This window comes from Fulmarus glacialis, unplaced genomic scaffold (genome assembly GCF_000690835.1).
Source record: "Fulmarus glacialis isolate BGI_N327 unplaced genomic scaffold, ASM69083v1 scaffold4276, whole genome shotgun sequence".
Lineage (NCBI taxonomy): Eukaryota > Metazoa > Chordata > Aves > Procellariiformes > Procellariidae > Fulmarus > Fulmarus glacialis.
The window spans coordinates 48,970-71,608 of NW_009216090.1; the positions used below are offsets into that span (position 1 = coordinate 48,970).

A 22,639-nucleotide genomic window follows, 5' to 3' on the forward strand; every position below is an offset into this window, starting at 1 on the left:
AGGAATGTGGGACAAGCAAGTCTTAGGAAAGACAGTAAATTTAGCAAACTGCTTTTTAAGACCTTGTTGCAAGCATCACAAAAAGTGCAATAAGAAGAACAAAGGGTGGTCAGCCAGAAACTGAATAAAGGCACAGGGTTTAGTTCTAACTAGTTCTTGCTTAATGCCACCCATGTTTATCAAGTTTAGTGAAATGACCATTTCAGAGAGGTCAGAGAGGAACAGCAGGAGAACCCAGAGGATGCCACAGAAGAGGAAAACTGATCAGGAATAATGTCACGATGCTAAAAAACCAAACCAAACCCCAGACAAACACCATAGTGGGATGTCCAGGGAGGAGTACACTCTGAAGACACACAAGGTTATCCTTTCTCCATGCAGCACCGGCATGCTGTGTCCAAGCCTGTGTACCCCCCGAGAGCTGTGGGCCAGCTGGAGAAAGTTCAAAGAAAAGCCACAAGAACAGCCAGAAATCTAGAGAGGAGAGACTGAAAGAACTGGGATGTTCAGACTGAAGACAGAGCAAGGATGACGTAACCACCAATGCTCCTGCGTCTCTCCTCCATGTTCATTACACACACAACTACCACTATAGCCTGCAATGAGGAAAACCAGAGGAACAAATCACTTAAGGAAACAAGAGCCTCCAAGAGCCGGAAGTGTTGAAGAGCACAGATGAATATCCACCAGGACTGTCCCTCCTCATAAGCACACCACTGCCAGTCCCTTCCAGATTGGAAAGAAACAGGTAAAAATGTCAATTGCTAAAGCCTGTCACTGGAAGCCATCTAGAAAAATCCTGAGCTTTCTCCGAAGAGCTGCAAAATCAATTGTGATCGCTACACATGACACACTTCTACGGACATCTGAAAGGAAGTAACCCAAAGCAACAAAAATTTGGGTATACGAGTGGAGTTTTCTAACTAAACTGAGGTGCTGAGCAGGTCTGGGCAATGAAAGGCACGACGCTATGCAATGAGCATCCCCTCCCATGTCATTCGACTGCCCACCACAGGTAGCGTTGCACTCCCTCGTGAATTAAACCCACGGTTCCACGGGGCTGGCAGAAGAATGGCCGCTGTGGAAGGGAAACACCTGCCCAGACCTCAAAATCATTCACTGCTGTTCTGGCCTTTGGGGCTCCTCACTACGTTGAGCAACCATCACCCAGCAGAGAGGGACGAGATGGTCGTGTGTGCTGTGTGCTCCTACAAGGCATGTTGGAAACAGAGCCCTCGGCCTCTGGCGGAGACCCCTGCCTTAGCAGTCCACGGACATAGCGAAGAGCAAATGTCAGGACCGCTACGTCCATCTCCAGAAGTGCCTTACAACCTCACAGACCCGTGAGGAGCAGGTACTCTTGCTCCTCAAACAGGCTGAGAGCCACAATTCATTTCTGAGCTCTTAACAGCTGCACCCTTGGTAAGGAAACAGGCAAAATGGAGCAGGTATCTGCGGCACCCTTGCCTCAGTTCATCTCCAGTTCCTGCGTGAGTTGGGAGGAACCATGCCTCCTCCTCATCCCAGCAAACAGAGCCTGTTCAGAGCGCAGAAAATGTAAATTTTCAGTAAATCCAATATTTGCTGACAGTTTGCAAATGGCCACCTAAAACAACCAACCACACAAATCAATGCACCTACTGCTCGCTTTCCTCCGAAGGAGAGCCAATCTCCCAGGTTTAAGTTTTCATTCAGGCAAGTCATTCAACGACATCAACTGCAGGAACTGTAACTGGGGGAGATGTTTCCTTCCAAGCACTGCAGGAACATCTCCCTTTCCACAGAAGCACCAACTCATGCAGGAGATCTTTACAGATTTGCAAAAATCTCTCAGAAGAAATTTCAGTATTTCCTCCTGGATGTTTTTTTTTCCCCCTTCCTGGTAAGTAGCTCTCATGGCAACAAACATAATTTCATTTCAGGATCTCGCTCAACTTCCGCAGTCAAAAAGGTCTCAGCACTGTCAGTCCTGTGCTGTGAAGGCAAGATAACAATTGCATGGAGCAACAAAAGGGCTTGTTGCGTTAAGCCATTTTCTTATTCAATACAAATTGTGAAGGGTGACAATGCCATAACTAACTGGAAAACACAAACTTACATCTTGACCGCAAAGATGCACCCATGGGTGATTATCTGTAGTAGTTAATTTTCCCCCTGTAGGAAATTGAACTATTCACAGGTTTGAAGCTGATGTCAGAGCGACCAGGTATGAGGTTTTACACAAGGGGAACAGGCACGGAACGCGTCCTGGAATGATGGTCACAAAACACAGCCTAACCCCTGGTCCCTCAGACTGCCTGTCATTGTTAGGGTTAGAAAGCAAAAAAATATACATCAGTCTTTCAAGATTGTAAGCTAATAATGCACTCTTAAAACATATTAAAACATATTATAAAATCAGGATTTTCTAGTTATCTACATTTCCAAGCTAATTAATTTTACACTTTTTAAAAAAAATCAGACAGGAAGATTAAAATAAAAATATAAATATGTCTTTATACTTCAGATTCCTAACAGATTTTTTTTTTTTTTTTGCTAAAATGTCTCCATTTTCAGAAAAGAAAACACCTCTGGAAAACTAAAACTAAATTCAAATTCTACAGCATGTTTCTAATAGACAAATCAAATTTAAGTTCAAACTTATTTCTGGCTAAGGAGAAAAAATAATAAAGCAAAATGTATCCGAAGTATATTATCTCACGAATGATATATGTAGTGAAACCTATGTTAAGAAATTGGTAAGAGTTTAAAATAATAGCAGATGACTTAAAATATTGTCAGTGATTTCTGGAATATATTATAAAAGCAAAAATATTTGCACAAATCTATCACATTTAAGATATTATACAATAATTTAAGTCACTATTTTGGCATTAGCATTTGAACAGTGTTTAATGTCTTTTAAATGGTTAGATATAATGATATATGTGGAAGAAAAAAACATTTCTTTCTTACTAGGAAACATGCTGTAACCAACCCTCAATTTATTCTCACAAAATAAATGAATGCTTAAAGGATGTTTCTGTCAATTGAAAAAACAACAGTAAAATGCCTACTTTACATGCCAAGTTAAACTAAATATTTTTTTCCTTGACAGCCTGCTTACATTTAAATGAAACCAGGCCAAATTTGGTCAATAGTATGGATTACATATAACAAAAAGAATCTTAGACCGTGTTAATACGGGGATCAGAAAGCAGCAACTTCATTTAAAACCATGCAATTATTTAGCAAACTAAGATACAGCAAATAAATTAATCTGTTTTAAATGGAAGCGCTTGCACAGTAGCTTTTTGACCTACAATTAAATCTTACTTGCAGAAATCACAGCGAGGGTAGAATTTGCTGATGAAAGGATAAAAACAAAATCTTGCAAAAAATCCCCAGCTTTGGTATCAGAAATAATAATAAAAAAAAAATTTGCAAAATCTTTTTCTGCTGAAAAAAAGAGCCGTGTCCCAAAGCTGGTGTAAGTCTGCATTGTCCCCTGATCTCCCTGGAGCAGCAGAACTGATTTGCTCCAGCTGAGGATCTGGCCCAGCATACGCAGAATATTCTGCATCGTCTCTCCGATGCTTCTTATATGCTGGGGTTTGGTAAAAGTACAGACCTTTCCCTTACAGGAGGAGCAAAAAGCAGATTTCTTTCACGGAGGATTTTTTGCCTGTATATTTTCTTATAAAGCAGACCAAAGGCAGGTCTACAGCGAATGCTTTCTTGGGCTATAAAATTTCCTATTATCCACTTATGTTTTCTTTGCAGTGGGATTTAAGAATGCCTCTTCCTTGAGATGAGTAATATGTCATCATTTTGTTGAACTAACAGGCCTGACAGTCTTGTCTCTCCGAGTTAGATACCAGTGCTCTGTGCTCGCATTGCTGGTGAAATGAAGGTGAAAAAGCTGGGAGAATAAAAAGGAAGGGGAAAATCTAACTATAACTAAATTCTTTACTAATTCATTCCCATTATTTATCATGTGCAAAAATAAACTCTTCATATTAAAAAAAAACCTTAAATTAAGGTCTCTCTTACTTTCGCTACATTTTGAAACAACTTATTTGAATCCTTAGATTATATATTTTAACAAATATCATCTTCTGTATTCATCATTTCTCCTGTCTTTTTGATCTTTTTTTCTACTTATCATGTTCTTTATTTGAAACAGATTTTTAACAGATAATCTTGATCGTTATAACAATATCTTGCTTGCATTTTATTCAAATAATTCTTAAAAACAGCTTAAAAAGCCGTTTGGAATAACATCAAGCTCTCCATCAATCAAATGAAAAAATTCCGCTGGCGGTTGTATAAACATCAGATCAACTCTGATGTCTTCAAGGATTTCAGAGTGAACCATAAAAAACTCCATTAACTTCTGACAAAGAATGCAAATTAATCACAACATGGGGTGAAATGAAATTAAAGGCTCTTTTCTAATCAATGACAAGGCAGGATGAAATATTTGTTACTCTCCGCGTTCCGGCTGCCGGGATGCTCGCGCGCTCCCCGCGCATCCCAAATGCAAGGTGTGAGCACAGCTTCACCCAGGGTGGCTGTTTAGCCCTCCCCACCCCTACAGCTATCTGCTTACAAGTCGCCCAGATTCACAAAACACACTAATCATCTGAATCTCAGGTGCATCCAATTTGTTATTCACACTCTCCCGGTGCCAGTGAAAAGCCTGGCGTAGACAGATGCACCAGGAACCTTAAATGACAGTTTTGGCCTCCGGAAGTGCGATCGCTACAGCAAAATCTAGTACAGCCTCGGGAGCGTTTCGGTTCCCCTCCTGAGTAATTGGGGTTTACTGAACAAACACAAAGGAGGAAAAAGAAAAAGGGAAATTAAAAAAAAAAAAAAAGAAAAAAAAAAATAAAAAAAATTTAAAGATGAGGAAAGAGAAGTAATAAATTAATGGGGTGTGAAAACATTCAAAGCTTTACAATACCAGGGGCAGTATTTGCTCAGATTTGGGGGGGGCAGCCGGATGGGAGGGGGCGGAATGGGGGACAGGGTTTTTTTCACGGATTTTTTTTTTTTTTTAAAAACTTCAGGTCATTTTCATGTAATTTATTAAGCGAGGCCTGGAATTGTAGCCAAAGGAAGGAAAACATTTCTCTAAATGCAAAAGTATCTTAAATACAGTCGTCGTAGTCCGCACTTTCCTGTAGCTGATTAAATCCTCGGCAGCTGAGTACTGCCTATTTCTTTGGAATATTTCCCTAATGGATGCGGCGTCCTTTTAACATCCTGCTTTGTATAAAGTTCGACTACAAGCCGAGAATATTTAGTGGGCAAATCTTTTCATTTCTCCTAAATTGCATTACCATTAAACAAGTCATTGCCCCCATCGTGTTTTTATACAATATACTGAATTTGAATCTACATGATTAACTCTACGTCTCACAGTTTGTTCAGCCACTGCACATCTTTGGGGTTCCAACTTAAAATTTAATTAAATATACTGTGAGGTGCCATGGCCTTTTGTTTTTTGTTTTTTTTTTTTTTTTTAACAGTTCATTCTGCACAGCCATGTAAAATCAAAATCACATAAATTAAAGTTGAACTTTTAAAAGAAATTTGAAACTTATTTTCCCTATGTGCCTTCTTCAGATACCTAAAAAGCTGGACGGACTGTAGACTAGCAACTGGCTTCGGTGAAAGGGGTTTCCTTTCTTTTCTGAATGTTTATGTAGGAAAGAACTTTATTCAAAAGAGTATTCTTTGTGTGTGTGTGAGCGCATGCACCATTCCTGTTAGTTTTAATAGTGTTAAGCAAACACATCAGGGGAAGAATATACCCTTAAGTGCTTACGTTTGTATCTACAGAAAATCCTTTGAGCGTCATACCCTACGACTTCCAAAAGGAGTTCTACATTACAGCAAGCAAGCAATAGCACGTTGCAAAACCATGCCAGGAAAACGAACAACAAAACAATGAAAACTGTAACAGTTTTAGAAATTTACTACGTTTTAAGGGTTAGCGTTTCCTGCGCAAAGTTTTTATAGTGGAAAAGTCTGTTCTTTACTATTTGTATTTCCTTGTTCAGATCCCTACCTTTGGCAGTTACCTACAGATTATGAAGTCAGCTACATATCAAGACAAAAAAAATTTGCAGTAACTCTAAACACACCCATATGCAACTTTACTTACATGAGTAGTTGCTCGCACGCTTAAGTGCTTTCAAGGTAAGTCTTTATTGTGAATATAAGATTAAATAATGATAGTGTGACGAATAAGTGTTAGCAAAATAAATACTTATAAAACATGTGAAAAATGAGAAGTGGTAAGTTCTATCATTAAAATATTCTACTAAAGGCCAGGAAAAGAAAGTCATCCCTTAGTCTTACTGGCATATTGCAGGAATTTCCACACTGCAATGATTCCCTCTATAAATCTTATTCATTTAAACCGAATTTACACACACCATTTGTCTGTGTCTTAAAAATAGAGAAAAAGGAAAAAAACTTTTTTTTCCCCACAGCTACAGCTGGATACAAACATTCATTTGCAGAAAATTTCAGGTGTTCTCAAACATGTACTCATACTTTCCATTTTCATGGAGAAGTAACTTCAAGTTATTTGGGGACAAATTCTGCAAACACACATACGATTAACTTCCATCATTTGAATACGCCTCACTGAAGTGAGGAGGATTTACTCAAGTGAGTGACTGCAGAATCAGGCCCTTACACAGGGAGGTAAATAGATATTTAGACACTAAAAAAAAAAAAACCCTACTAATTATCCCCCTAATCAGAGTGGGTTTCTAAGGGTTCTTGTGACCAGCTAAGTAAGAACATGTCTAAAATACATATTCTTCACATAAAAATCCTTATGAAAAGCAGTTGCTTGAAAAGCGTAATAGCTACATTTTGAAGTTTCACCTCCTCAACTGTTTTACATTAAAAAAATATATACAATTTCATGGACTACTGACTTGCCAAATATTCTTCTACAAACCCGATCCGTTTTTTAATTAGAATAGCAAAAAGGATCTTAAACTAGCAATCATGTTTTGCTCCCAATTCAGAAAACAAATTTTTGTCTAGAATCATACATAATGTACGCGCTCTAACTTCCTTCCCCAAGCTCCAACACTTCTGTGAACACAGGGTTATCTTAAATTGTATCCCATGTCACTTTGATTTAGTGTTATAATACACCATCTACAATGAACATCAAGACACTCAATGAGCACAAGTGAGTACGCCAATGTATGGAGGACACTTCAACACAAGAGCTTCTTTTTCAATCCTCTCTTCAAAGGAGAGGGTACATTTTAAAATATGGATAAAATATGCAAAGTATGTTCTGCTAACCAGCTACAGCTCTCTGTCAGTAAACATTTTCCATAGGAGATGAGAGAGCGAAAAATCAGTATATTTCTACATATGCAAAACCTTTGCAAGTCCATAAAAGTGTCAGGAGAATTTGCTTAAAACAGCTTATAAAAATGGGAGAGAGAATGAGTCCCAGCCTATTATTCAATAACCATGTTTGTGAGGCATCTGCATAATCTAACCATGCATAAATTAGTATGTGTATTACAACAGTTATTTGCATAATAATAGCAAGTTAATAGATGCTTAAAGAGCACAGACCAACACCACCTTTAAATCAGACATGCCTCCAGGCACTCTGATCTGTATAGACCAAGATGCAGAAAACAGTGTTCATAAAACATATGAAAACATAAAAACCACATTCAAATAATTCATTTCAGTCCCTGGACACTTCACTTTTTCCCCTCTCCCAGGAAAGAATAATTTGAAGAACTACAGAATAGTTTGTTACTATGAATTCTAACATCCATCTTGCAATAAGAATTTAAAGTAATCATCAAACCTATTTCTGGATTGGTTGTTTTGTTCAGAGCTTCATGTTTTTTCAAGCATACAGACAAAGTAAAATACTACGTGGTAATGCAGGGCTCAGCATTGGCCTAACCATTGCCACTGAAGATGGAAATAGTTTTACTGCCAACTTCAATGAAACTGAGTAGGTCAGTGGAAAGTTAGAAAATGCCAGTGTCTAAATAAAATATTAATACTAGGTCCTCTTAAAAGGGAGAATCCAGAGCTCCCTGAAGTATTCCGTTCACATTATATTTTTGATTCGGGAAGATTTTAGACCATTGTACCATTAGTCAAAATCGGAATTAAAAATTAAAATATACAAAAGGAGTAGATACACCTTCCTGCTTCAAAAGCACTGTTGTACGTACTGGATTATTTTTTAATCTACAACAAAACAATAATCAACATAATCAAATTTTCATTGTGTCCAGGGAAAGAAAATCTAGAGTTTGGAGAAGAGAAAAAGAGGAAAAAAAAAAATCAACAGAGACTTCTAAATGACTCCTTCAAGATACCACTTTTCAATTTAACAGGACAGATTTATTTGTATGTGGCTCAAATGTTCACAATTGCTCTCTGCACCTTCATACATAGGAATGAATGTCACAGTGGCAAACAGCAGTAATGAACAATCTTACCTGAGGATATGGAAACCTCCCAAGAGCAAGCTGGGAAAGGAAATAATATTTGTCTAGTTATATAGATTTGCATGGAGGGCACATTTTCTTAAAGAGAGAAAAGTACTCAACTCTTACTATTGTACAAATTGGAAAATGTCAGCAAAAGTAATTCTGAAAACACACAAAGAGCTGTATTTAGAATGGAGTCATTCACAACAATTACCCTTGTTCTACATTTCTGAGTATTTCAGTATTTCTCAAGCTCTTTTGTCTGTACCACTCAGTAACACTGTCTGATGCCCAAGTTCCTGAGGACTCTCTAAATTAAACCAGTTCAGCCTCGATAGCGAGGCCAACGACACTGACCTTTACTGATAATTATCTGCAATGAACAGGTATTGTAGAGCATGCACTGAACTCCCAAAGTCCTTCCTTAACTGGCTCAGAGTAAAATCTGGGTTATATAGCTGAGGTTTGCTTCCTTATCGGTGTCAAACCCAGCTAGGAACCTGCGAGTGGGATCTGGAGAGAGATCAGGGCACCTGCAAAATGACACTGTCGTTTCTTCAGATCTACTTTCAATTGCACACGATATCAACTGGATTTGTTGCCCATGCTGTTTTATAAGTCAATTGATGCATTACTAGAGTATCTGCTATTATCAATATTGGACCCAACAACAATACTACTGTTGCCATAATGCCATAGCTAATAAATATTCCGTGATAAATTCTTCGTACAAGACTTCAGGTTTCCCATTTGGTATCTGAACCTTGGAAACAATTTCAGCAAAATACAGCTAGTTTAAGTTATTTTGTGTACTATTCAGTGAAGGGCAAGGGTTTTCAGAGTGGACACAGACTCCTCCAAAAGGGCATTCAGAGCAGTTCTGTTCTGACCTGCTTTCTGGAGAAGCCATAGCAGATGAGCTTCTCTACACTCCAGTTAACCTTGGTGAATCCTCCCCTTACCAAGCTTCAGGAGGTGGTCTACCAAAAAGGTTATGGATGCACTGTTATCGTTGCTTTGTCTGCATGATAAACAAGGTATATTTGTGTCAGACTGAGCAAAAGCATCAATGTGAAGATCTAAGCCATCATGTCATGTACTGCAAAGGCTAAACCACACGTCAGGGCTGGGCGAAGGCTGTTTCACGGCACTTGTATTGCCACTGGTATTTGAGCTCCTCAGTGCCGTGGTTACTTGACCTAGCCAGATTGCAGCTGAGGCAGCTGTGCTAACCTATGATGAAATTTCAGCCTGGCTGGCAGCACAGAACTATCCGAAGTACAAGCAATACGGCATAGACAGAGCTGTAGCAAGGTGGGGGAGTGATGGGGCAAAGACCAGTAGACATACTCGAGCCTCACCAGCTCAGGAAAAAGGTTGTGAGAAGGTAGTAAGAAGAAGCTGACAGCATGAGTGGAAGCAACCAGAGAACAGCAGAGATGGTGCCCTTTCTGCAATTCCAGTTGCTGTCCAAACCTAGTATCGTACTGGCCATTTAGCTGTGAGCCCTAGCAAATATAGTAAACTTCATCCAGGTCCTCAGAGGAAAGACATTACAAAAGCAGAGTAGGTCTTGAAGCATTTGTGTAAGAGAGGCACGCAAGAGAAACCCAAAGAGATGAAAGAATTTTTTTGGTGACTACTCTTAAAAGAAGCTTTTGCAATACTGAGATAGTATTTGTGCTGAAGTTTGCATAATGACTGAGGAGGAACCATTATGGTCTGCTCTATCAGTATGGTGTTGACCAAGGATCCCTACAAGCAATAACATATGCAGTTGTTCTGAAATGTTTCTATTGTGCCACTCATCTCTCTGAAAGTTGTGATCTGCTGGTAGACATCCACTTGGGGATCGTTCTGTTTGCTTGGTTTGTAAGACCAACACCTACAGGATATAGAAGAAATCAGGCTTACAAGAGACACTGGAACAGGGAGCAACATTAAGGTGACAAGACAAGTAAGCTCTCTTCAGGTTCTCCAAAGTGATATAATTTAAGCTAGCTTCCTCCTCTGGGTTTCTTCTGTGCTTTGTCTTCCAGGTTTGCCTGTAAGACTCAACTCTTTGGGGTGAATTCTGCCTTTCAGTTTTGTTTCTGATGCAGTGCTGAGTGCAGTGCTTCTCTTTGCAGCAAATTCATCCTCGTAACAAACCAACCTGAGCTAAGCAGGCTTGATCGCCATCCTTTCTATCACTTGTATCTGGTTCACAGCTTCTCCCAGCTCAGAGTGTCACTCCAGCCACTCTCTGATGGCAGGCTTTGAAATATACTGCTAAATAGTTAAGCAAAGACCCTATGTTTTCTGTTATGCTCAGTCTTAAGGACCAGGAGCTACTCAAACATACCCTTTTTCATCTTCTTTTCTTTTGGGAGGACCATGCTTAACTTCCAAGAAGCTGCTCAAGATCCTAAGAAGCACTGCTACTGTGATAGCCTATAAATGCCTAGAAACAAACCTATAAATGCCAAACACTTTTCTATGAACAGAAGTAGAAGAAATCCTGATTTTTCCAATGACTACTGACTTAAGAATAGTCATTACAAGAGCTACAGACTTGTAGGAATGTAATAGTTATCCCACTGTAGAACAAGAAGATAATTATGGCTATATGCACAGGGCATCATTCTGCCGATCTTATTTAAGCAGAAAAACGATCACTGCCTCGATGATGACTTCAAACTAAGCATTTCCATTCTCACTGTCGATTCCTCTCCCTGACCACCACATGCCTCAGCAGGGGCTCCAAAGGCAGCAGAATAATTGGGGGAAGAGCAGTTTTCTGCCAGACGTTAAGTACAGGGTGTATAAATGAGCTTTGAAGAATCCGAAATGCATCAGGAACAAGTTCTTTGGGGGTTGTTAAAAAAGAAACACTCTTCTCAGTGAAGCTCCTGCTTGACTAAGAACTGCAAAGCAACACAGCCATGGACAGATCATGTGCCAGTTCTGCATCCCCCTGAACCATCACTCGATTCATCTAGTCAGAGTTGTTTCCTCCCTGCAAGATTGTCAAGGTATTATAAATTAAGAAACTTACCAAAGAGTATGTAATCTTCCCTGAAATAGCCTGCAGATATGTCACTGTACTAAATGTGTTTCAGATTTAATGAAGCTTTAATGTCCTTTTTAATTTTGCCTGTTTCTATATCACCAGGGGTCGAGCAAGGCAATCAGCACTCAAGAGGGTGGTTTGGTTTAAAACTAGGAAAAACTCATTTGCTTATGAGTTGCACTGTATTTTCTTAATTAAATTTACTAAGTAAAATGGTTTAAGTTCAGCCAACCAATGACCTCTGCATGTAGATTTAGATTTATAAATAGCGTCACAGTTAAAGTAAAGGAAAAAAAAAAAACAAAAAACAAACAGATTAGAGCTTCACTAAAGGGATTTTCATACTCTCTATCATCTGTTTCAAGGAAGTCATATAAAAGTACGCAGCACAAGCCCAATGCAGGATACAAAAAAAATGTAAACTACCAAACTAACACACTATCAAAACCTATCTCCTCTGCATTTACACGATGAAACTCAGGAGCTTGCAATTTTGTTTTTAAGGCATTATAACAAAAATACAGTATTTCCATTCAGACTAGTTAGGTTCGGGAACTGATCAGTACTTTATGCAGCTCTGGATACTAAGGAGGGGAGAAGGGAATGCCTGAACTTCAAGGAGCTGGTTTCCCTATGGATACCTTCCCTCTACACAAGAACTGTAAAAACCATCATTTTAAAAAGGCCCAGTGAATTGCAATGCCAGCATCGATATGGAAATATAAATGAGAATCAGACCATGTCATGGTCATATGTCAGAATAACACTTTCCTATGCTATTTCACTTTAGAGCAACTACATGTCTGGGTTTTTTTGGGGGGATAGTGGCGTGTGTGGTTTTTTTTTTAAAAACTATTACTTTCTTAGACATAGAAGTAGCCCATCAGAGCACTTAAAACATTCATCTTACGGCGTTCAGTGAGGTTGTGTCCTGAAAAATGATGTGCACTTCCAAATGCAAGTACCTGATAGGAGCCTTCCCCCAGACTTGGTCAGAGGTGCAGATGCATGTATGGGGTGCACCATCAGATTTTAAACCAGTACTTGATAAACTGAGAAATAATCCCAGATTATTAAATAACAGGCAGAGGTACAGTGTGCATGTAGGCTGATTTTTATCAAAGTATATCTAAAAACACATAGGGGAAAGCAAAAAGAACATGAGGCAGCCAGTTTCGGTAGAGGCAGGTGCCTAAACCCTCTGTACTGAGCAGCCATAAGAAGGGCTGGAAAGCAACTCTAACCTGTTCTCAAATACATACATTTAAAGTGCAGATACGTGAACACACAATTAAAATGACTTGTTGAAATAACGTAATTAATAATTTTGGAACTGAAAATGGAAATCCAGAAATCCTCACTAACAAAGCGCTTTCTCTACATCGCTCTTTTAAAATGTTACTTGCCTGCCTGTGTATTGTTAATAAGAATTACAATAGCAACTTGGTCCGTATCCTGTTCAGAAAGTGACTGAGGGAAGGGAGTTCAAAACATATTTTTAGGACACTCAGGCAATAAAGTCTCCCACTTAGATTATTGTCTATGTTGTGCAAGTTGTTTTTTAATTTACAGTTATACTGAAAAGCATGGCATGTTTTTATTCTTAATTTAGACACATTCCATGTTTCTCAGCATAACTGCAAATTGAAAATAAGCACTTACAATATCGCTAGTGATCTAGCCGAAGGAGGACTTTATAGTCTGAAATGTTCTAAAATTTGTTCTTAATTACCTTGTGCACATTTTACACAATTAAATTTCCATCTAAGGATTTTGCATTTAGATTGTGCTCTGCAGTTAAACCCTCATTTTATGGAAAAGCAGCCGCCACTTCAGAACATTGAGACATAGGAAACTTTAAAAATCAGACTTAACTACTGGATAACATAAAATTCCCTAGGTGAAATTTCATTCCAAGACCAATTTATACATTCCTAGATAGATGGCTTAAAATCACCTGAAACTCTGCAGGGTATGGACCTTAATAAATATTAAATACCTCAAAAACTACTCTAAGATTTTTCTTTCCTTCTAATATCAATTTCACTGTCCTCTTATTGCACAGTTTAAAAAAAAAAAAAGAATCCAAAAGGATATAACAGCAATTTACCAGCGTTAAAGTGCTTCTGAGGTTAAACTGACAACAAAGAAGAACAGAAACACAAAGCATCTTGAAGTAGGGTTTCAATTAAATGTGCAGGATTTAGTAATGCAGGACGAAAAAAGAGTTACAAATTAATTTAATCTTCTGCCTATAGTTTGCAGCTGCACTCCAAAGTGTCTGGGGCTTAAGAACAAAGCCTTGAAAGGCCTCAGAGTGAGGAAAGCTTCAATTTTTAATGTATAACGCCATTAGCTGATAACTTGTGGAATCTGCGACCCCTGCGGAGGGGCATAAGCGCGGGTAACAGAGACTGATGAAGTGACATATTTGTTCATGTCTAGGACTATGAGGAAGAAGGTTATTACTAATACCGTCAGGCCCAACAGAAATATGCCCTAATAACCTTTGGGACATTCCTTGGCTTGAGCAGATGAGTTCGAGATCTCTCTACATAAAATATATTAAAAATCAAAGCCTAATTCACCTTAATTAAAGATAATTAGTTTCACTTTGACTTCTTTTAAATATGAACTATAGTAAATGCACTGCAAACTAAAGACTGCAGACAATCATGATTAAATTGCACATTTCTTCCTCACCACAAATTCCTGATATTACCAGGTTTTTACCGCTCCATCTTCAAAGGTGTTGCTCAGAATAGCAGCGCCTTTTCCAAAGGGAAAAAAGTGAGGGCCTTTCAGGGCCAATCTATGGAAATTGTCAGGTGCAAAACTCACACAAATGGTCCATAAAGATTAATGAGACTACTTGTTTGAGTAGAGAGGCTTCCCGCTTATTTGTTTGCTGGATTTAGATTCAATACCTAAAGGAAAAAAACCGTTAAATTCGGTTATGCTGGTGGAAATGCAGCTCAACTTCAGGGAAGCAGCAGCACCGCTGTTCTCCATCTCCACTGGCACGAGAGAGCTCATCTGCCATTACAAACCAATTAAATAACAGGGAAAGGCAGACTCAACTGACAAACATTTCTAAATTTTTGACTTTTTACAAGTAGAAACAGCTATTCTGCACAGTCTAAGAACAGGGAACATTAATCTATATTACATAATCCTATATATTACAAATACACCACAGCTGATGGTGTATTAATTGTCCGCTCATCTATCTACTCAGGTAGAGAACTGTATTATTTATTTCACTGCCGCACAGACTGCCTGCAGTGGCCTAAGAGCAATTGCTGAGAAAGATGATACATTGAGGTCTCAACCTGCGCAAACTGTACCTAAACTTATACTTTATTGCAGCTTAGTTCACAATCTTCACCTAATATAGGGTTACATCCCAGTGCAGCAAGCGGATAAATCATCCTGGAATATTACTCTGGCTAAGTTTAGCTGTGAGTGGAGCATATGTGCTTCCGAGTCACTGAAGCAAAGGCCCATAAAATACACTAATTACTGGAAGTTATGGTCACTGAGTGATTGATAGCGCTCTGCGAGGCAACTTCCCCATTTTCAGCTATTCTGACGGGCCTCCCCCACCACACAGCAATTATTAATTCATGACCCAACCCTCAGGCACTGGTACCTTTACTTCTAATTCCGCTACCACAAAGATCGTGATGTAGCTGGACATTGTCTGTCTTCATCCTGGTGGCCACTGAAGATGGCAGACGAGGAAACGGAGCTAATGGCCACTGCTTGGAGAAATTGCTCGAAATAGCTCAAGGGAAAAAAAATAATAAAAATGTAGGCCAGCTTTTTCCTAAGAACAAGCTTCTGAAACGCATCATTCTGTACAGAATTATTAAAACTACATAAATTTTCTACAACAAGAACAATTCAAGTTATTGAGCAAAATTTTGCATGTGTTACAGCCATTCTCAATGCTGAGTGACGCGTGCGAGGATTTGTCCATACAAGTCACCAACACCACACTACTACAGTCCTTAAAACCAGAGAGTAACAAGGTGAGGCTCATTGCAAAAAGGCACTTTTTATTTTCTTGCTTTCCTTAATCCTAAATGAAAGATGTCCGTTACTAAGTAGTCCCACCTATGCAGTTATCCATGGTCCAAGCTGCATGGACTCAAGGCATGAGTCTGCTCTCAGCCATACTTCATGAAACCAAAAAAGGGCCAGAAATGAAACATTTTCTCCATAAAGTTGGTTCCTTTTCAGGAAGGGTCTAGCCACGGGCTGGGGCCACAGAAACCAGCGCCGCCCGAGGTCCTGCAATCGGCAGAGAGAAGATGTCAGCCCACAGAGATGGTAATCCAGCATTTTCAGAAACACTTGGTTTAAGTTTTCACTAATATTAATATTATTTAGAATGACTTGCAGTGACAAAGTAAACACCCATCATATCCAAGCATTGCTGGTTATTAGAAGGATGGGCACAGAAGTGAAGCTTGTGGTTTTTTATTAGTTTAGAGAAGGTTGGAATTCAGTAAGTAAAAAAAAAAAAGGAAAAAAAAAAAAGAGTAATTTAAGACACTTCATACTGTATCTACTGAAATGTGCCCAGATCCATCTAATGCACTAATTTAAGAACTTCTTGAATTCTCAGTGTCGGAATAGGGAAATCATGCTCTTCACATGCTTGCTTAATGATGACCTCATGCCTTCTGCTACGAGCCACTCTCAGTGGCTCTACCAGCACCAGCAGCATCACCATGGCAAGGCCTTTCCCAGTCTCTCCAGTTTAAACACGCAGAACAAAATTCTGCTCATTCCAAGCACACAAAAAGAAAGGACAAGTCCAGTAAGAACTGTCACTTGATCGGAGACACCTCACTTCAGCCAAGTATTTTGTTACAATATCAAGACTCCTGCTCTGCATGGAGATTAAATGCAAATTCTCCTTTCCCATTTAAGCTTGACCCTTGTCATCTTCTGATGGGCTATTTTAATTAATATTCCTCCTGCCTCTACTCAGTGTAGCTTTTGACACTGGAGGTCACTGCATGGTCTGTGTCTGCTTCCAGCAGTCACACAGACATTCACAGTTGCCCCATCACGATTGTATGCCTTTCTACAAAACCTTCACCAAGTCTCCAGTGCCACTATAGAAAGCTATGCTGCACCACCAAGCTTCAGGTCTCAGATTTCCCCCCACATCTGTCTACCTACTATTGTTTAGGTAAGGGCGTAAAATTATGTCCACACGTAAGTGAAATCCTGCAGAAGACAAAATGGTGGTCTGCAGGAATTCCTGCAGATCAGCTCACAATCTTGATCTTGAACCATTATCACTTCAAAGCTGATGATATGTGATTGACCACATATTTTAGACTCCTTAGAAAGAATTCTTCTGAAACCTCCTCTCCTTGACCAGCTTACATATACATGAGCCTTTACATCAGTTTTATGCAGTGAAACATCTTAACTGAAGTGCTTTAAGAGAATCACCTTAAAGCAGAGCTGCTTCTCCTCTCGCACCCTCTCCAAACGTGTTCCTCCTCTTTGCCTTCATGGTCTGAGTGAGCTCTTCTTACATTTCCGTCTGTGCTCCCAGCCCAAGTGCGCTGAAGAGTCTAAGACACCATAATGCCGACATTGCATGCATTCAGCATTAAGCCTGCTCAAAAGATATGTATGTGTGCCTGAAATACACGATGCAAGGCATGTTTGTTGCATATATATTGGTGTTCCTACATGTGGGAACTGCTGAAAATCTGTCATATGACTGCCTGGAATATTGCTTAAAACAGCATCTTAACACAAATGTCACAAACGACTCGCAACTCTTGAAAGCTCTTGCAAATATACAGATAACAGAACTCTGGTGACCAAAGACTTAAAATTCTTACTTTGGGAGTTTTAAGAACTTGTTTCTAACATTAAAACTGATATACAAACTCCCTTTCCCTTAAGGAGAGAACACTGATAATCTTTGCAAGAAAAGTTAATTTTAAAAGGAGGCCTGAAACACAGGAAAGGAGCTGTTTTTCTCACCAGAGGACAGTGGAAAGTAGAGACTAGGATGTGATACAAAAGGAGGTGCAAAACGTTATCATTAGCCAAGTACATGAGCTCATATTCTACTTCCAAAACTTACTGGTTCTACTTCCAACACTTTAATTTCCTGCATTTCAATATAATATAATATGAATTCTATCTATAGATAAAATGAGCCCTGGATCTTCTGGCAAAGATCTGCAAGCCTACACTCTGCCTCAACGAACAACTCAGATTACAATTCAATTCCATTCCCTTCCCAAAACTCCCTTCTCCTCACCTACCACCTCTCTTCATGACATGTAGGAGACTTCGGTCCTCCGTATAGTCTCGAGAGCATGCCAGTGCTCCTCAGCAGGCAGCTTTGAGATGGTAAAATCCAGGAGAAAACCAAGAAGCAGAAGAGCAAACCAGGAGAAGCAGGTGGAGGCTGTGGAAGCAAGAGGACCTGAGAACACACCAGCCCCGCAGGGTCCCACCAAAGCTCTTCTCACCCAGCTTCTTGTCTCTTACAGCAGTCTCTTATCCCAGGAGAAGCAGCGCAGCTGAAGGTGACGGTAGGATACCTACTCCTCAAACATCCCCACAAAAAGGCACCACTGGACAAGAATGCTGCCTATCAGAAACCAACAGGATGTATTTTATCCCATTTTGGATGCTTTGAAGTTCACTTTTGGATAGCAGCCATGCAAGGTAGGATTAGAGTCATATTGGAGAGTAATAAGAAATATTAGGCAATCTAATTTATCCTCCTGTGCAGGGCACGGTTCTGGGAGGGAGACTGAATCGGTTACAGAATGCAAAGAGAACTCAGACTCAGCCCAGTCAGCCTGGAGTGTATTTTATGACTGATATAGAAACCCCTGAAAAACAGCTTTTATAATGAAAATGCTGACACAGTCTTCAATGTAGTGACAGCAATGTCATTGGTTTAAATTGAACTTGCTTTGTCAACCCAAGAGCACTTAAATAAAACATCTAAAAACCTCATGAAAACACATAAACTATTTGTGATGAAACACTTCTAAAGTTTTACAGATTATATATTAAATTTAATTTTAATTTAAATTCGCTTCAAAAAATCCTGAAGAAAGAAATGCAAACTCAAAAAAATGAAAAAGCTAACAGCATTTCTTCTTTTTTTTTTTTTTTCCTTTTTCTTTTGGCAAAGGGAAGACTGAACAGCCTCAGACACCTCTTACTTCAAAAGGAACAAGAATGCTCCCCATCTCTCAAAACTTAGGTGGTATCCACATCTAATACTTTTCACACTCTGCTAGCAACTTTTTTGGGGCAGTTTTCTTAAGCTTCAAAAGCAACAGTTCAGTTTCTCATTACACATAGCTTTGCAGCAAAGAAATTAAAGACATTTTAAAGGCTCAGAAGAATATTAAAGAAAATGAGAAGATTTACTTAGCTGCTATTTTATGTTACCATACGTCAGAACAGTCCTTGCTAACTTGGTCCCAACATGCCATTTCTTTTACATTAACATGCTATAACTGTGCTAGCTTGAAGTTGTAGGGATTGGAGTATTATACTTCTAGGTGGAGATGATTTTAAAATCCTACAGCAAATGCTAACTTCCCTTTTTAACAGTTCCATCAACAAGAGCCTGGGTGTCTCCACTCCAATCCCCATGTCAATACAGTGTTACTTTAATGACAGTGACCTTGTGTGGCTTTTTGAGCATCTTCTTCACCTTTTTTGAGACATTTTTCTAAGCCACTGTCCTTGCTTTCATCATTTAACACATCACTCAAACCACTTCAATAAAACAGCGATCATGTTGAAGAGAGGTCTCGGAGGACCAGATGACATACCAATTAACAAAGCACACAGAACCAAATTGTTTTTTGTACATCTGGTTCAGAAGACATTCGTGGAAAGTGAGAGAGGAAAAAAAAAGTTGAGAAGGTTTAAAAGAGGAGAGCAAATGCAAATTAAAGGAGTTTTCCTAATGTTGGCTAATATAATGCAAAATTCATCCTTCAAATCAAATTCACGACCAGCCAGGTTACCTACTAGTAATCCTACACTAAATTCCAAATATCTTGGTCTAGGTGGTAAATCATCATATTGCTGCCGCACATTGAAATACATCTTTTATTCAGCAAAGGAACCAGTAAATGTTTGCTGGATAGGACTTCTGCATTTATATCACTCTATTCCACCGTGAATCAGGAAGAATACCATAGTCAAGTCTTAACGTAATGCAGTATCATTTTAGCCCTTTGCCGGCTAGACTCTTTTACAGAATGCGTGAGTATGTTCTGTATCTCTCCCAAAATTGTGATGGCTCTCCAGCATCACAAACCATTAAAATTTGCAGTAAAACAAATTAAGAGTACTGCATCCCCTGTGACACGTTAAAGTATGTCATTATTGTAATTCAGAGTTAGCTTCAGTCAGACTCTGGAAAAGATTTACAAGATCTGAATGCAATGATTCGGCATTAAGTATTTTCATTTTGGTTAAAACTGATTTGGCAAGGAATTTATTGTTTGAAAACATAACAATAGTCTTGGTTAACTTTCAGGCTACAAAATGTGAAACTTGCCTAGATGCAGAGGGCCAGCACCAAGACTACTTAACTTCTATCTCATCTTCTGCTAAAAACATCAGTTGCACTTCACCAAAAGGTATATTCAGCTTCACCTTAATGATACTATATGATACCAGAAAAAAAGGGAAGGGCACCTATATTTTTCAGTTAATCGTATCACACCTTTGTCGGGCTGTGCACGAAAGATGATGCAAGTCATCGACGGTTTGAATGAACTGTTCTTATAGGAGGAAACAACTGTCCTTGAGTTGAAAAACTCTCCTCAGAGCTCATTGCTCGAGCTAGCAAGGCTACAAGGGTTTCCAAGCGAGGCTGGCTTGTTTGTGGCCAGCCCAGGCCAGCGTCAACATACCCTTCTGTCACCACCAGACCAGAGCTACCTGTCCCTTCTCCCGGACCAGACCAAGCCAGAACTGATTTTACTGGTCAAGACACGATCACAACACAGGCATTTCTACTGAACTTATACGCTCTAGGTTATCTTTCCTATAAACAATCGTCCGTTTTTATAAAGCCATTGAAATTCATGTTTCTTTAAAGATCTGATGAACCCTAAGCTGAAAAAACCACCTTTTTCCTGAATCCAAGGAAACTTGTTCTGGCTGCAGAAAGCATGGCTTCTCCTGAATGACTGCATTTACGACCACATTCTCTTTGAACTGCTTCATTTTGATAAGACTTTCTCCTGCTTGAAACTATCTTTGTGAGAAATCTTTCTAAAAGCCCTTGTGAACACTTAAATTCAAACACTTTATTTAATCACACAGGGAGAGACTCCTACTATCGTGCAAATATTTCCGTGAAGATTTTGCAAGGCCATTAACCAGCTCAAACCTTGAATCTGCATAACGCTATTTTAACCCTAATAATAGCCCACTCTGTCCTGGCCTGCAAAGATGCAATAAATACCATCATCTTCAATCCCAGAGGTATCCATGTACCAGGCCCTACTTCTTACTCTCACATGGAGTTTTATTAGAGGGCTTAAGACTGTTATATGGTTTGCACAGAGGCTCTTTGTATCTAACCAAATTAAATGCAGTAAGAACAAACCCATTCTAAATACAGCCAAGAAAGTTAGCAGTAGTTAAAAGCATGCACATATAAAAGAGTATACAAAGACTACATTAAAATATTTTGATGTTAGATTTCATTTGATTCTTCCAATGTGCACATGAAAATGATAGATATTTGCATACCTCCATGAAGGAAATCCCTAGACTCCAAACGTCCGAATGAATTCCGTACTGTTCTCCTGAAATCCGCTCAGGCTGCAAAGAGACGGAAAGAAACATCTTCTTGAGCCTAGCAAACAAACGTACGTACTTATCCCACAAAAGCTAGCCCAGGGCAAACAAATCAACTGAGAAAATGCAAAGAAGCTTAAAGCTCACCAAGTAACCTGGCAGAGTGCAAATCCACTCCTCAAACATAACTTATTTATTTATTTTTGCCTCCTCTGCAAGAGCAAAGGACTCCGTTATGCTCAGGCTTGTGGCTATGCATTGCTATGCACCTTGTAAAGCTGACCTTGGCATTTGTGTTTGGGCTGTTTTATCCAACAAAAAAGCCAATGGCTTGCACATACGCAGCAAAGCGCAAGGTCAAGTTGTGAGAGTCCAATGGTATATCCATCTACTGCTAAGCCCAGGCACGGCAGCAAGGTACGCTAGGAAAACGGGCTCCTGATGTTGATTCAAGGGGTTGGGGAGCAAATATGGTTTAAAAAGCAAAGTTATCGAAGCTAAAAGAATCAATGAAGTCACATGCCAGCAATTTTATTTTATATACTTTTTAATTTCATTTTTGACCTATAGAAAAAAAGACTTCACTCAAAACTGTTAATAGCAAGTTTAATGCCTCATGAAATAGAGAGCTGTAAAATATAACTGCTAGTTTTTACTTGAAAGCTACAATTTAAGCATTTCCAAGGTCAAGTACAGCATGAAATGTAACAATAAAAGGCTCCATGAGACTTCTCTCCCCACTGTGCTGTTAATGCACCTGTCTAGCCCAACCACCTACAAAGCACTGGCTGTATTTTTAGTCTTTAATAATCCAGAGACCTTTTTTAGAAAACAAACTCCCAAATTAGTGCCAGTCCAATGTGTTTTCAGATGTTTACCCTGCACTGCTAATCCCAGGTCAAGAGCTTTTATCGCAGCATGAATGTTAAGTAAAAAACACAGTGCTGCCCACATTATCTTTAAGGATAGCCTTCCAAAACTGCCATAACCTAAAAAACCACCCCAGAATGTAACTGGAACAAAATCTTTTTGACGGAGCCTCATTTATTTTGAGCTGAACAGTGACCCAAAAATCTTACTTGTATAGTTAGCCTAGGTCAGCGTATCTTAGAAATGTTTGCAGCAGCATCGTATAGGAACATGATTTTTAAGCATCCTTTTATACGACAAAGATCCTCATACAGATGCAGATATGACAGATACATCTGCCTTTATAACATAACATGGTATGGGCTATCCTGGCCAAGCATGTTTTATTACC

The 22,639-nt window shown here is 39.2% G+C and overlaps 1 protein-coding gene across 1 annotated transcript in view; it reads right to left on the reverse strand.

The window, feature by feature from the left end:
• MAP2K5 (mitogen-activated protein kinase kinase 5) overlaps window positions 1-22,639 on the reverse strand; it is a 131,459-nt gene that overhangs the window by 43,309 nt on the left and 65,511 nt on the right. The window contains exons 15-16 of the mRNA XM_009579158.1: window positions 21,331-21,402; window positions 8,499-8,528 (exon numbers count right to left, since the gene is read on the reverse strand). Of these exons, the coding sequence (XP_009577453.1) occupies window positions 8,499-8,528; window positions 21,331-21,402 (102 nt within the window). The remainder of the gene's footprint in view (window positions 1-8,498; window positions 8,529-21,330; window positions 21,403-22,639) is intronic.